The sequence below is a fragment of the Cherax quadricarinatus genome, chromosome 53 (assembly GCF_038502225.1).
Source record: "Cherax quadricarinatus isolate ZL_2023a chromosome 53, ASM3850222v1, whole genome shotgun sequence".
Classification (NCBI taxonomy): Eukaryota; Metazoa; Arthropoda; class Malacostraca; order Decapoda; family Parastacidae; genus Cherax; species Cherax quadricarinatus.
This window is the reverse complement of record NC_091344.1, coordinates 23,076,268-23,091,227: the sequence shown is the minus strand read 5'-3', so window position 1 is coordinate 23,091,227 and position 14,960 is coordinate 23,076,268. Positions and strand designations below refer to the sequence as shown.

The 14,960-nt window shown below is 40.3% G+C and overlaps 2 protein-coding genes across 2 annotated transcripts in view; both read right to left on the bottom strand.

The window, feature by feature from the left end:
- Positions 1-305: 305 nt before the first annotated feature.
- LOC138854245 (uncharacterized) lies at positions 306-13,409 on the bottom strand. Its single transcript, XM_070096263.1, has 5 exons — positions 13,241-13,409; positions 6,849-7,033; positions 6,252-6,318; positions 4,692-4,867; positions 306-589 (listed from the first exon to the last, which is right to left on the bottom strand). Exons 1-5 carry the CDS (start codon positions 13,407-13,409, stop codon positions 434-436), a joined length of 753 nt encoding a protein of 250 aa, XP_069952364.1. The 3' UTR covers positions 306-433.
- Positions 13,410-13,426: 17 nt separating this feature from the next.
- The window catches only part of LOC128692213 (uncharacterized), an 85,675-nt gene continuing 84,141 nt past the window's right edge, over positions 13,427-14,960 (bottom strand). Inside the window, exons 33-34 of the mRNA XM_070096262.1 lie at positions 14,724-14,954; positions 13,427-13,613 (exon numbers count right to left, since the gene is read on the bottom strand). Of these exons, the coding sequence (XP_069952363.1) occupies positions 13,427-13,613; positions 14,724-14,954 (418 nt within the window). The remainder of the gene's footprint in view (positions 13,614-14,723; positions 14,955-14,960) is intronic.

Genomic DNA, 14,960 nt, shown 5'->3' with positions numbered 1-14,960 from the left:
ACTGAGAGACATACACCTCTCAGTGAATATATATCCTCTGCAGTGAAATATATAGCTACATGTAGCTACATATAGCTACATGTAAATACTGAAAAATATTGAAATGTATAAGTCATATTCACATATTAAAATATAAATGTTTAATTTTATTGCCCACTCTCGAAACTATCACCAAGACTGACTTTTTTTTCCATAACAAAACATAGAAGCAAAACTTATAATTTGTTCTCAGCCAAGACTTTTTATTTTCTGATATAACTAGTGTTGGTTTTTTCGCTCCGGCTTGAACTTTCTCTCTTTCTTTCTCTCTCTCTCTCTCTCTCTCTCTCTCTCTCTCTCTCTCTCTCTCTCTCTCTCTCTCTCTCTCTCTCTCTCTCTCTCTCTCTCTCTCTCTCTCTCTCTCTCTCACACACACACACGTTGAGGTCCTGAATTACTCCTTATACTGTGGAGATTCTTCATGCATGGGAGAGAGCGCCTGGGTGGCTGTGAAGGCTGCCATGTTGGAAGCCAAGTTGGACTGGCCAGGGAAGCCTCCGTAGGTAGAGCGAAACAACACCTCCGGACTGTTGTAGAACTGACTCTTGGGCTGGAGGGTTATATGAGCTACATTGAATTTGACGCAAGGCAAATTCACCAAACATATTTATCATGCTTTTAAGCCAAAATTTGCAGACAAAACCTATGAAACATTAAGCATCCCCAGCATTTCAAAAAAATATTATACTTAGATAATAGATTATGAAAATACATCAAAAATTAATCTTAAGTTGAATAGTATTGCTCCATTCTACGTTAGTTTTAGCAAGTTTAGGTGGTAGTTAATTAGTGTTAGTAAAGAACTGAAAGTCAACATACTGAGTTAATTTACATGAACGTATTTATTAATCTGCAAGAAATAAAAATCTAAAATATATATATATATATATATATATATATATATATATATATATATATATATATATATATATATATATATATATATATATATATATATATATATATATATATATATATATATATATATATATATATATATATATATATATATATATATGCGTGTGTGTGTGTGTACATGAAAAACAGTGACTAGAAAATGTACCCAAAATAAATGCAAATATCTGAGATAAATATTTGGATCAATCACAAGTGGATCAGTGAGAATCAATTTCATCAACTCTGTAAAGTCAGAAACTATGTAACAATGGAAAACAATGAATGAATTGTAAACAAGAGATTACCACACTAATATGAGCCTCGTATGACGTAACAGTAGCGAAGGTAGTATAAACAATGGTGTTTACAGAAGTATTATCATAGCCAGTGTGGAACTTTGTGTTTATGCCGTAACTAGACAATTTACTATTAGAAGAATAGTAAACCTTAGGTAAGTCGTAGTGAACTACGACTTAATAAATAAACGGAAGAATGGAAAAGGGATGCTGTAGACCATTGTGACTTACGTGGGAAGCTCTAGTGAGCTCTGTGGCTCAGTGGCTATTGGGTGGTTCCTGCTACAATGATGGACCTCGGTTCGAGTTCCCGTCCATTCTTCTGTTTATTTCAGCTGGCTTATATCACTGCTCCAGTATATATCAGTGGTGTGTCTTCACGCTGGGGAAGAACTCTTAAGACAGGGAACTGAAGGTACACTTCCTTTGTCCTCAGACAGAACCCGATTTCCTCCTGTTCCTCAAAGCTCTACATAACCTCTCCGGGTTAAGCGCTTCTCCATAAATTTAATGATGATAATACTTTAATATTGTGGAAAGCACCTCCTCTAGCGCTAACCTGGGAACCAAAGCCTCGGTGAGGAGAACAAAGGTGCTTCCGAGACGAGTATTTTCTTACCGTACCATCCCCTTAAATGTGTTTCAATGTTTTTAAAAGAATTATTTTGAGAAACATAAAAAAACATATTTACTCTTACCTGGAGTGTGTTGGTTGAAATACAAGCTGCTGGCCTCTACGATGAGTACACCAAGAGTGCACAAAGAGTGCACAAAGAGTGCACATAAACACACACACACGTGTATATACAAAAGCTTACTTTCTATAGTGGTTAATGCTCTTCTATTGAACAGGAGTGAAAGAAATATACAATTGATAAGCAGAATATTTACTAACTCAGGTAAAAAAAGCAAACATACAGTATTTATATACATTACTTGCCAACACTGATCAAAGTATTTTGAAATAAAAGACTGGAATGAATAGAGAAATTGGTTAAATCTCTGAGTGCTACGTGAGGAAGGTAAAGAAGCAGGATCTGGAGTGAGTTCCGGGGGTCAACGCCCCCGCGGCCCGGTCTGTGACCAGGCCTCCTTAGGTCAGTGTCCCAGGATGCGACCCACACCAGTCGACTAACACCCAGGTACCCATTTTACTGATGGGGAACATAGACAACAGGTGGAAAGAAACACGTCCAATGTTTCTACTCTGGCTGGGAATCGAACCCAGGCCCTCATCGTGTGAAGCGAGAGCGTTAACCACCAGGCCACCAGAGCAGGATGCAGGTTGTGCTCTGATAAAACACATCACGTGCATACCAAACCTTTATTTACAAGAGATGCTTCTCCCCCACGTAGAGACTTATCAACTCTACATAGAGTGAACCATTGCTTCTGTTAATAAATATTTGCTCAGAGGCATTGCATGTTTTTATCATGTCAACAAATCCTGCCAGGTAAGGTTTATCCTGTAGAAAGAAAGAGAGAGATAGAGGATATTGTGGCAGTCACTAGCAGGTAATCTGATTGTTGTTATTAGTAAGTGGTAAATAGTGGGAGGGTGTTGTGGAGGGTCAATGATCTTACAGATGGACTAGAGAACTGGGGGTTGAATGTGACTGAAGGATTCTCTACAACGCAGGAAGCTAGGTGGCTAGGAAGGTGGTTAGCAGAGTAGAAGGCAACTGTAGAATAGAGGCCAGCTCTGGCCTCTTTAAGAATAGCAAAAACAGAAGCAAAAGCACATGTACATTTGGGGTTATTCCAGCCAAGAATTAATTACTCCACACCATAATGATAGTCAAAACTGTTAGCAGGTAAATGCTTCTCTAGTTTCAGAAGCCTCAAAAATAAAACTGAGAAATACAAAACTATATATAATCTATCAAATCTTTCCTCGTAAGCGATACTGTCTGTCATATGTTCGTAGACGTGTCGTAGAGGGCTACATCAACTCCTCTATACACAACTGCACATCAACAAGCAAGAGCAACTATTGGTAAAATATGGTAGGGATATGTAGATTAATTTTTCGGCAAGAAAACAGGAGTTCGGATGTAGTGACGTTGTATACACAGAGAATGGAACTCTGAGGACGGGTCGGGAGGAGTTTGTAAACACCAGGGAGAGAGCGAATCCCAGACGTCCTTTTAAGGCATTTTGGGAAAAGCTTTTCCTTGGCTGGAGGGATATTCAAAGCTCCGAAATATCCTAAGAATGCAGAGCGGAGGATAGATGCATCCTACGGTCCTTCCTAGTGGCTTCCTGGAGGTGAAGGCTAGCCAGAGAGTACTAGAGATCCTCTGGCTGGGGTAACAATGAGTTCAGCTCTGAGGAGAAGAGTATCACTTGTGCTGGGAGAAAAGGAAATATTCTCAGTACCTTCTCAGCAGTAATAAAAATTAGAGAAAATTAAAAAAAAATGTAATTTGTTTCTAAAAGATAATCTGAGACTACAGCTGTATATATCAAGCACTTGAAGACACTCAACTTACGTCTAATAATAAGCTATAAAGGTTCTTTTGTATAGAGATGGGAAACTATTGATTTATTTATGTATAGGGATGGGAGACTACAAGTTCTTTTTTACAGACAGTGGTGGGAGGTTATGGAATATCCTGTGCATAGTGTTGGAAGACTATTGTTCCATCCATTAATTAGGCACAATAGATATAATACACTATAGATGAGTATCTATAGTGTATTAGTGATAAAGATGTGTATCTCGCTCTATATACAGAGATGTGTGTGTGTGTGTGTGTGTGTGTGTGTGTGTGTGTGTGTGTGTGTGTGTGTGTGTGTGTGTGTGTGTGTGTGTGTGTGTGTGTGTGTTTGTGTGTGTGCGTATCAGTATATATATATATACAGAGATGGTTGTATCTTTCTCAGAATATATACAATGAGAGGTTACTGTAGTGCTGACCACCATCAGTGTTACTGACCAGCAGTTTAGTTGGCCGTCAGTGTTACTGACCAGCAGTGTAGCTGACCATCAGTGTTACTGACCAGCAGAGTAGCTGACCATCAGTGTTACTGACCAGCAGTGTATCTGACCATCAGTGTTACTGACCAGCAGAGTAGCTGACCATCAGTGTTACTGACCAGCAGTGTAGCTGACCATCAGTGTTACTGACCAGCAGTTTAGCTGACCATCAGTGTTACTGACCAGCAGTGTATCTGACCATCAGTGTTACTGACCAGCAGAGTAGCTGACCATCAGTGTTACTGACCAGCAGTGTAGCTGACCATCAGTGTTACTGACCAGCAGTGTAGATGACGAGCATGCAGTAGACAGACCTTAAAACTAATCAAAGCAGCTGTTACATCAATCACTAATCAAAACTAATCTAAACAAGAAGCGGAATTATCTACAGTAAATATGAATATAATTTTACGAAGCAATATTACAAGCTTGCCAACAGATTAATGAACGTAGAGTGCGCACCTAACACCTTGACTTACCTGAGGAGGCAATGGGAACGGTTCACAGTTTCCCATTTTCTGCCAATGATGTTTCTTAGTGCGATAGAAGAAAACGAAGCCTGTCGCTCCAGCGCCCAGGAGGACCAGAAGCGTCAGTACAGCGGCGATTACGGTCGATGTTGGTGTACATACGTAATCGTCAGCTACGTAGGTCTCTGTGGGGGAGAGGTGGATAGGGGAGGGTATTCGGTTTGAACTCTATCTACTACACGAAGGTCATTAAAGTTGAATTTCACCTGTACTCATCAATGTTTTAATCATACCGAATAATAGAGGTTAAGTCAATACTCGGTGTATATATATGCTGAGAATTAGTGTATATACGTTTCTCCATGTGCATATAGTGAGAAATATATACCTCTCGTTGCATATACGCTGAGCAATATACACGCCTTTGTGCATATATGCTAGATGTACGCCTCTTAGTGTGTGTGTTTGTGTAAGGTGTGTGTGTGTGTGTGTGTGTGTGTGTGTGTGTGTGTGTGTGTGTGTGTGTGTGTGTGTGTGTGTGTACTCACCTAGTTGTACTCACCTAGTTGAGGTTGCGGGGGTCGAGTCCGAGCTCCTGGCCCCGCCTCTTCACTGATCGCTACTAGGTCACTCTCCCTGAGCCGTGAGCTTTATCGTACCTCTGCTTAAAGCTATGTATGGATCCTGCCTCCACTACATCGCTTCCCAAACTATTCCACTTACTGACTACTCTGTGGCTGAAGAAATACTTCCTAACATCCCTGTGATTCATCTGTGTCTTTAGCTTCCAACTGTGTCCCCTTGTTACTGTGTCCAATCTCTGGAACATCCTGTTTTTGTCCACCTTGTCAATTCCTCTCAGTATTTTGTATGTCGTTATCATGTCCCCCCTATCTCTCCTGTCCTCCAGTGTCGTCAGGTTGATTTCCCTTAACCTCTCCTCGTAGGACATACCTCTTAGCTCTGGGACTAGTCTTGTTGCAAACCTTTGCACTTTCTCTAGTTTCTTTACGTGCTTGGCTAGGTGTGGGTTCCAAACTGGTGCCGCATACTCCAATATGGGCCTAACGTATACGGTGTACAGGGTCCTGAACGATTCCTTATTAAGATGTCGGAATGCTGTTCTGAGGTTTGCTAGGCGCCCATATGCTGCAGCAGTTATTTGGTTGATGTGCGCTTCAGGAGATGTGCCTGGTGTTATACTCACCCCAAGATCTTTTTCCTTGAGTGAGGTTTGTAGTCTCTGACCCCCTAGACTGTACTCCGTCTGCGGCCTTCTTTGCCCTTCCCCAATCTTCATGACTTTGCACTTGGTGGGATTGAACTCCAGGAGCCAATTGCTGGACCAGTTCTGCAGCCTGTCCAGATCCCTTTGTGTGTGTGTGTGTGTGTGTGTGTGCGTGTGTGTGTGTGTGTGTGCATGTGTGTGTGTGTGTGTTCCTTCAGGGGACGAGTCTCTCCTACCCCCTCATCTGAATTACTCACGATCAGTCCCACGATATCCTCTGGCTTACGAGCCGGGCCATACCCATTCGTCAAACTATGCATGGAATCTACAATGAAACTCACCATCCCGGTAACGGTGTCTATGACGATCGTCCCAGCCTTCAGGCATGGTGTCCTCCCCCACCACCAGCTACAATAATGAAAAAATCTATTAAAAATTTTAATGGAATATTTAGAATATTGTCGATAAGAAAAAAAAAGTTGAAATATTGTAATATTTTCACTATTTTTAGTTTTTTTGCCAAACATATTTAATATTTTTTCTACTAAAATTAAGAAATACTAATATACATATATATATACATATATATATATATATATATATATATATATATATATATATATATATATATATATATATATATATATATATATATATATATATATATATATATATATACTAAAGAAGAGTTTATTTATACCTTGCCTTGCTGATGTCCAATTGAAAGCCAGATGAAATTTAGAAAATATATGTAACTTTCAGAAAAAAAGATAACATTTGTAATCTTATTTAGTCTCTGCATTAAAATAACAATCATAACCATAATAATAACACTAATGTTGATGGCAACAACAGCAATAATAATAATAATAATAATAATAATAATAATAATAATAATAATAATAATAATAATAATAATAATAATAACAATAACATACCGAGAGAGCAACAGGTATATCGCTTGGCATCTCAGTTTTGCCTTTCTCCTTTTCCAGTTCCTCGTCTACATCCACTCCCTCTGTGGTGGTGGTGAAGGCGGTGGTGGTGAAGGTGGTGCTGCTGGAGATCTCTCTGGTGGAGCGGGAAGTGGAGGTGCTGGTGGTGGTGCTGGTGGTGGTGTTGTGTAGTGTTGTGTTGTGTAGTGTAGTGTAGTGTTGTGTTGTGTAGTGTAGTGTAGTGTTGTGTAGTGTTGTGTAGTGTTGTGTAGTGTTGTGTAGTGTTGTGTAGTGTTGTGTAGTGTTGTGTAGTGTTGTGTAGTGTTGTGTTGTGTTGTGTAGTGTTGTGTAGTGTTGTGTAGTGTTGTGTTGTGTAGTGTTGTGTAGTGTTGTGTAGTGTTGTGTTGTGTAGTGTTGTGTAGTGTTGTGTAGTGTTGTGTTGTGTAGTGTTGTGTTGTGTTGTGTTGTGTTGTGTAGTGTTGTGTAGTGTTGTGTAGTGTTGTGTTGTGTAGTGTTGTGTAGTGTTGTGTAGTGTTGTGTAGTGTTGTGTAGTGTTGTGTAGTGTTGTGTTGTGTAGTGTTGTGTTGTGTAGTGTTGTGTAGTGTTGTGTAGTGTTGTGTTGTGTAGTGTTGTGTTGTGTAGTGTTGTGTTGTGTAGTGTTGTGTAGTGTTGTGTAGTGTTGTGTAGTGTTGTGTTGTGTAGTGTTGTGTTGTGTTGTGTAGTGTTGTGTAGTGTTGTGTAGTGTTGTGTAGTGTTGTGTTGTGTAGTGTTGTGTAGTGTTGTGTAGTGTTGTGTTGTGTTGTGTAGTGTTGTGTTGTGTTGTGTAGTGTAGTGTTGTGTTGTGTAGTGTTGTGTAGTGTTGTGTAGTGTTGTGTTGTGTAGTGTTGTGTAGTGTTGTGTAGTGTTGTGTTGTGTAGTGTTGTGTTGTGTAGTGTTGTGTAGTGTTGTGTAGTGTTGTGTAGTGTTGTGTTGTGTAGTGTTGTGTTGTGTTGTGTAGTGTTGTGTTGTGTAGTGTTGTGTTGTGTAGTGTTGTGTAGTGTTGTGTAGTGTTATGTAGTGTTGTGTTGTGTAGTGTTGTGTAGTGTTGTGTAGTGTAGTGTTGTGTAGTGTTGTGTAGTGTAGTGTAGTGTTGTGTAGTGTTGTGTAGTGTTGTGTTGTGTAGTGTTGTGTAGTGTTGTGTTGTGTAGTGTTGTGTAGTGTTGTGTAGTGTAGTGTTGTGTAGTGTTGTGTAGTGTTGTGTAGTGTTGTGTAGTGTTGTGTAGTGTAGTGTTGTGTAGTGTTGTGTAGTGTTGTGTAGTGTTGTGTTGTGTAGTGTTGTGTTGTGTTGTGTAGTGTTGTGTTGTGTAGTGTTGTGTAGTGTTGTGTTGTGTAGTGTTGTGTAGTGTTGTGTAGTGTTGTGTAGTGTTGTGTAGTGTTGTGTTGTGTAGTGTTGTGTAGTGTTGTGTAGTGTTGTGTAGTGTTGTGTAGTGTTATGTAGTGTTGTGTAGTGTTGTGTAGTGTTGTGTTGTGGTTGTGTAGTGTTGTGTTGTGTTGTGTTGTGTAGTGTTGTGTTGTGTTGTGTTGTGTAGTGTTGTGTAGTGTTGTGTTGTGTTGTGTAGTGTTGTGTAGTGTTGTGTAGTGTTGTGTAGTGTTGTGTAGTGTTGTGTTGTGTATTGTTGTGTAGTGTTGTGTTGTGTTGTGTAGTGTTGTGTAGTGTTGTGTTGTGTAGTGTTGTGTTGTGTAGTGTTGTGTTGTGTAGTGTTTGTGTTGTGTAGTGTTGTGTAGTGTTGTGTTGTGTAGTGTTGTGTTTGTGTAGTGTTGTGTAGTGTTTGTGTTGTGTAGTGTTTGTGTTGTGTAGTGTTGTGTTTGTGTTGTGTTGTGTAGTGTTGTGTTTGTGTAGTGTTGTGTTGTGTTGTGTTTGTGTTGTGTAGTGTTTGTGTAGTGTTGTGTAGTGTTGTGTTTGTGTTGTGTTGTGTAGTGTTGTGTTGTGTAGTGTTGTGTTGTGTTGTGTAGTGTTGTGTAGTGTTGTGTAGTGTTGTGTTGTGTTGTGTAGTGTTGTGTTGTGTTGTGTTGTGTAGTGTTGTGTAGTGTTGTGTTGTGTAGTGTTGTGTAGTGTTGTGTTGTGTAGTGTTGTGTTGTGTTGTGTAGTGTTGTGTTGTGTAGTGTTGTGTTGTGTTGTGTAGCGTTGTGTTGTGTTGTGTAGTGTTGTGTAGTGTTGTGTAGTGTTGTGTAGTGTTGTGTTGTGTTGTGTAGTGTTGTGTTGTGTAGTGTTGTGTTGTGTTGTGTTGTGTAGTGTTGTGTTGTGTAGTGTTGTGTTGTGTAGCGTTGTGTTGTGTTGTGTAGTGTTGTGTAGTGTTGTGTTGTGTAGTGTTGTGTAGTGTTGTGTAGTGTTGTGTAGTGTTGTGTTGTGTTGTGTAGTGTTGTGTAGTGTTGTGTAGTGTTGTGTAGTGTTGTGTAGTGTTGTGTAGTGTTGTGTTGTGTTGTGTAGTGTTGTGTAGTGTTGTGTAGTGTTGTGTAGTGTTGTGTAGTGTTGTGTTGTGTTGTGTAGTGTTGTGTAGTGTTGTGTAGTGTTGTGTTGTGTTGTGTAGTGTTGTGTAGTGTTGTGTAGTGTTGTGTAGTGTTGTGTAGTGTTGTGTAGTGTTGTGTAGTGTTGTGTTGTGTAGTGTTGTGTAGTGTTGTGTTGTGTAGTGTTGTGTAGTGTTGTGTAGTGTAGTGTTGTGTAGTGTTGTGTTGTGTTGTGTAGTGTTGTGTAGTGTTGTGTAGTGTTGTGTAGTGTAGTGTTGTGTTGTGTAGTGTTGTGTAGTGTTGTGTAGTGTTGTGTAGTGTTGTGTAGTGTTGTGTTGTGTAGTGTTGTGTTGTGTTGTGTAGTGTTGTGTAGTGTTGTGTAGTGTTGTGTAGTGTTGTGAAGTGTTGTGTTGCAGAGTGTTGTGCAGTGTTGTGTAGTGTTCTGTTGTGTAGTGTTGTGTTGTGTTGTGTTGTGTAGTTTTGTGTTGAGTAGTGTTGTGTAGTGTTGTGTAGTGTTGTGTAGTGTTGTGTTGAGTAGTGTAGTGTAGTGTTGTGTAGTGTTGTGTTGTGTAGTGTTGTGTAGTGTTGTGTAGTGTTGTGTAGTGTTGTGTAGTGTTGTGTTGTGTTGTGTAGTGTTGTGTAGTGTTGTGTAGTGTTGTGTAGTGTTGTGTAGTGTTGTGTAGTGTTGTGTAGTGTTGTGTAGTGTTGTGTTGAGTAGTGTTGTGTAGTGTTGCGTAGTGTAGTGTTGTGTAGTGTTATGTAGTGTTGTGTAGTGTTGTGTAGTGTTGTGTAGTTTTGTGTTGAGTAGTGTTGTGTAGTGTTCTGTTGTGTAGTGTTGTGTTGTGTTGTGTTGTGTAGTGTTGTGTAGTGTAGTGTTGTGTAGTGTTATGTAGTGTTGTGTAGTGTTGTGTAGTGTTGTGTAGTTTTGTGTTGAGTAGTGTTGTGTAGTGTTGTGTAGTGTTGTGTTGAGTAGTGTTGTGTAGTGTTGTGTAGTGTTGTGTTGTGTAGTGTTGTGTAGTGTTGTGTTGAGTAGTGTTGTGTAGTATTGTGTAGTGTTGTGTAGTGTTGTGTTGTGTAGTGTTGTGTAGTGTTGTGTAGTGTTGTGTAGTGTTGTGTAGTGTTGTGTTGTGTAGTGTTGTGTAGTGTTGTGTAGTGTTGTGTAGTGTTGTGTTGTGTAGTGTTGTGTAGTGTTGTGTAGTGTTGTGTAGTGTTGTGTTCTGTAGTGTTGTGTAGTGTTGTGTAGTGTTGTGTAGTGTTGTGTTGTGTAGTGTTGTGTTGTGTAGTGTTGTGTAGTATTGTGTAGTGTTGTGTAGTGTTGTGTTGTGTAGTGTTGTGTAGTGTTGTGTAGTGTTGTGTAGTGTTGTGTTGTGTAGTGTTGTGTAGTGTTGTGTAGTGTTGTGTAGTGTTGTGTTGTGTAGTGTTGTGTAGTATTGTGTAGTGTTGTGTAGTGTTGTGTAGTGTAGTGTTGTGTAGTGTTGTGTACTGTTGTGTTGTGTAGTGTTGTGTAGTATTGTGTAGTGTTGTGTAGTGTTGTGTTGTGTATTGTTGTGTTGTGTAGTGTTGTGTAGTGTTGTGTAGTGTTGTGTAGTGTTGTGTAGTGTTGTGTAGCCTTGTGTAGCCTTGTGTTGTATTGTGTAGTGTTGTGTAGTGTTGTGTAGCCTTGTGTTGTATTGTGTAGTGTTGTGTAGTGTTGTGTTGTGTAGTGTTTTGTAGCCTTGTGTAGTGTTGTGTAGTGTTGTGTAGTGTTGTGTAGTGTTGTGTAGTGTTGTGTAGTGTTGTGTAGTGTTGTGTTGTGTTGTGTAGTGTTGTGTAGTGTAGTGTTGTGTAGTGTTGTGTAGTGTAGTGTTGTGTTGTGTAGTGTTGTGTAGTGTTGTGTTGAGTAGTGTTGTGTAGTGTTGTGTAGTGTAGTGTTGTGTTGTGTAGTGTTGTGTAGTGTTGTGTAGTGTTGTGCAGCGTTGTGTTGTGTTGTGTAGTGTTGTGTAGTGTTGTGTAGTGTAGTGTTGTGTAGTGTTGTGTAGTGTTGTGTAGTGTTGTGTAGTGTTGTGTTGTGTAGTGTTGTGTAGTGTTGTGTTGTGTTGTGTTGTGTAGTGTTGTGTAGTGTTGTGTAGTGTTGTGTTGTGTAGTGTTGTGTAGTGTTGTGTAGTGTTGTGTAGTGTTGTGTAGTGTAGTGTTGTGTAGTGTTGTGTAGTGTTGTGTAGTGTTGTGTTGTGTAGTGTTGTGTAGTGTTGTGTAGTGTTGTGTTGTGTAGTGTTGTGTAGTGTTGTGTTGAGTAGTGTTGTGTTGTGTTGTGTAGTGTTGTGTAGTGTTGTGTAGTGTTGTGTAGTGTTGTGTTGTGTAGTGTTGTGTAGTGTTGTGTAGTGTTGTGTAGTGTTGTGTAGTGTTGTGTAGTGTTGTGTAGTGTTGTGTTGTGTATTGTTGTGTAGTGTTGTGTAGTGTAGTGTTGTGTAGTGTTGTGTAGTGTAGTGTTGTGTTGTGTAGTGTTGTGTAGTGTTGTGTTGAGTAGTGTTGTGTAGTGTTGTGTAGTGTAGTGTTGTGTTGTGTAGTGTTGTGTAGTGTTGTGTAGTGTTGTGTAGTGTTGTGCAGCGTTGTGTTGTGTTGTGTAGTGTTGTGTAGTGTTGTGTAGTGTAGTGTTGTGTTGTGTAGTGTTGTGTAGTGTTGTGTAGTGTTGTGTTGTGTAGTGTTGTGTAGTGTTGTGTTGTGTTGTGTAGTGTTGTGTAGTGTTGTGTAGTGTTGTGTTGTGTAGTGTTGTGTAGTGTTGTGTAGTGTTGTGTAGTGTTGTGTAGTGTAGTGTTGTGTAGTGTTGTGTAGTGTTGTGTAGTGTTGTGTTGTGTAGTGTAGTGTTGTGTTGTGTAGTGTTGTGTTGTGTAGTGTTGTGTAGTGTTGTGTAGTGTTGTGTAGTGTTGTGTAGTGTTGAGTAGTGTTGTGTAGTGTTGTGTTGTGTAGTGTTGTGTAGTGTTGTGTAGTGTTGTATAGTGTTGTGTAGAGTAGCGCTGTGTAGTGTTGTGTAGTGTTGTGTAGTGTTGTGTAATGTTGTGTAGTGTAGTGTTGTGTTGTGTAGTGTTGTGTAGTGTTGTGTAGTGTTGTGTAGTGTTGTGTAGTGTTGTGTTGTGTAGTGTTGTGTTGTGTTGTGTAGTGTTGTGTTTGTGTTGTGTTGTGTAGTGTTTGTGTTGTGTAGTGTTGTGTAGTGTTGTGTTGTGTTTGTGTTGTGTTGTGTAGTGTTTGTGTTGTGTAGTGTTGTGTAGTGTTGTGTAGTGTTGTGTAGTGTTGTGTAGTGTTGTGTAGTGTTGTGTTGTGTAGTGTTGTGTAGTGTTGTGTAGTGTTGTGTAGTGTTGTGTAGTGTTGTGTTGTGTTTTGTTGTGTAGTGTTGTGTAGTGTTGTGTAGTGTTGTGTTGTGTAGTGTTGTGTAGTGTTGTGTAGTGTTGTGTAGTGTTGTGTAGTGTTGTGTTGTGTAGTGTTGTGTAGTGTTGTGTAGTGTAGTGTTGTGTAGTGTTATGTAGTGTTGTGTAGTGTTGTGTAGTGTTGTGTAGTTTTGTGTTGAGTAGTGTTGGGTAGTGTTCTGTTGTGTAGTGTTGTGTTGTGTTGTGTTGTGTAGTGTTGTGTAGTGTAGTGTTGTGTAGTGTTATGTAGTGTTGTGTAGTGTTGTGTAGTGTTGTGTTCCAGTCTAGCAATGGTCAAAAAGGAACCAAAACGTCTTTCAATTTTCATTTTAAATTTGTGGATTAGTTGTGGACCGTGCCAGCTATGGTATTGTCACCTTTATTGTGATAGGTTTCAGGTCTGTCAAGGAATCAAGCATTCTGACCCACTCAGTCATGCATACGACTTGAGCATGTATTTCATTAGAAAACATCTTGTAACTATGGCGGACTTCGACGTTTCAACGCGGTTTGCAGATTTTTCTTCATTCATACCTGAAATTTTAAGTACACGCTTCGGGGTATTAGAGCAAGAACCTTGATTTACACAATCCCCGCTGACAATCTCATATACCCAGAGCTTCAAATAGATGATTAAAACAGATCTACGCTTGTCGATATCCACAATACAGATACCCAAGCGTAGCACATGTGTCTTATTCATCAGCTTGTCTATTTCGTTTACCAATAGAATAAAACACAAGCTAAGCATCGTACCGGGTCGCATCGTTCTTGGCAGAATCTCACAGTGGCCACGAAGTTGACCCGGGCTGTGGAGGGGAACCTGAAAGCCTTGAAGTCCCCGAAAAGACTCTTCGTACGCTCCTCCAGCTGCAGCTCCGGGAAGATGGCTGGGTAGCGAGGACACCTGCCGAGAACAGAGAGAGTGTTGGATGTGGTAGGACTGGTAATGGTGTGGACGTAAACAGGCTTGGAAAGGGTATAATGATGAGGGGGATGGGTATGGCAGGCCTGGAATGAAAGAAGTAGGTTTAGAATTGGCATAGGAGAGGACACGGGGTTTATTATATAGTATAAGCAATGTCAAATTATCTTAGATTACCTTTTAATAAGATAGTATGGTGAAGGGAACACACGTTTGCAGAATCAGCTTTAATGGGACAACTTTTTGATCCATTAACATCTTCACTGAATGAACTGATGAACATCTTAACAGACCGAAACACTGATTCAATACAACCATGTTCTGTAAACAAGCCTTGTCCTCACAACTGTCAGCAGTGAGCTATCGAGATCCATGGTAGTGTTGATGATGTCAGTAAGTGCAACACAAGTGATAGTCCTAGTGATGCTAGCAGCAGTAGTAATAGTAGGCTGGAGTAGTCCCTTTCAGTATATGCTTTGTTCAACAAGATTCTTTTCTTCAAGCATACCAAATTAATCATGGAACGGTTGGGGTTTAAAACCCACAGCAAGTAAGCACTAAAACCTTATAGGTCGGTTCTGTGAGTCGTTTCCAGGCATGTTATCATGATTCCGTGAGTCCTGCCGGACTTGTAGTCTCAGACTTGAGTAATATTAGTATACAAGCAAACCGTTATCCTTTTCAGTTCAATATTTACGTTTGATACGATGTGATTTGCTCAGGAGGAAAAATTTAAGTAGTCAAGGCATTCAAGACACTTGTTAGAAGAGAGATTCTAACACCTTAATACTTTCTCCTAGACGTTTTGTCTCGCTTTTCCCTTCTCTTCTGTTTGTTTATTTTCTTATTGTTTCTTCTCTTATATGCTTGTAACATCTCACAAATCTCTTGTCAGCTTCTGCCTTGTCTCACCTTGCCCAGGAGCACACTAATCTCTCTCTCTCTCTCTCCCTCCCTCTCTCTCTCTCTCTCTCTCTCTCTCTCTCTCTCTCTCTCTCTCTCTCTCTCTCTCTCTCTCTCTCTCTCTCTCTCTCTCTCTCTCTCTCTCTCTCTCTCTCTCTGTCTCTCTCTCTCTCTCGCCTCACCACTCACCCAATATTATCAATAAGAGTCATCAGTTCTCCGTTATCAGTTCTCGCCTCCAGGTTCCTCGCGAAGATAGCGAAGGCTGACGACTGTTCCATCTCTATCTTAAGAGTGAGGAGTTCACCCAGGTCCACGTTGTTCGCTTCCTGTCCGTTTGCCTTGTAGATGCGCATACGCACGGTGGGCGTGGGCGCAGTGTTGCTGATGACGTCGTTGATCCCAGGGCGAAACTGCGCACTGGAG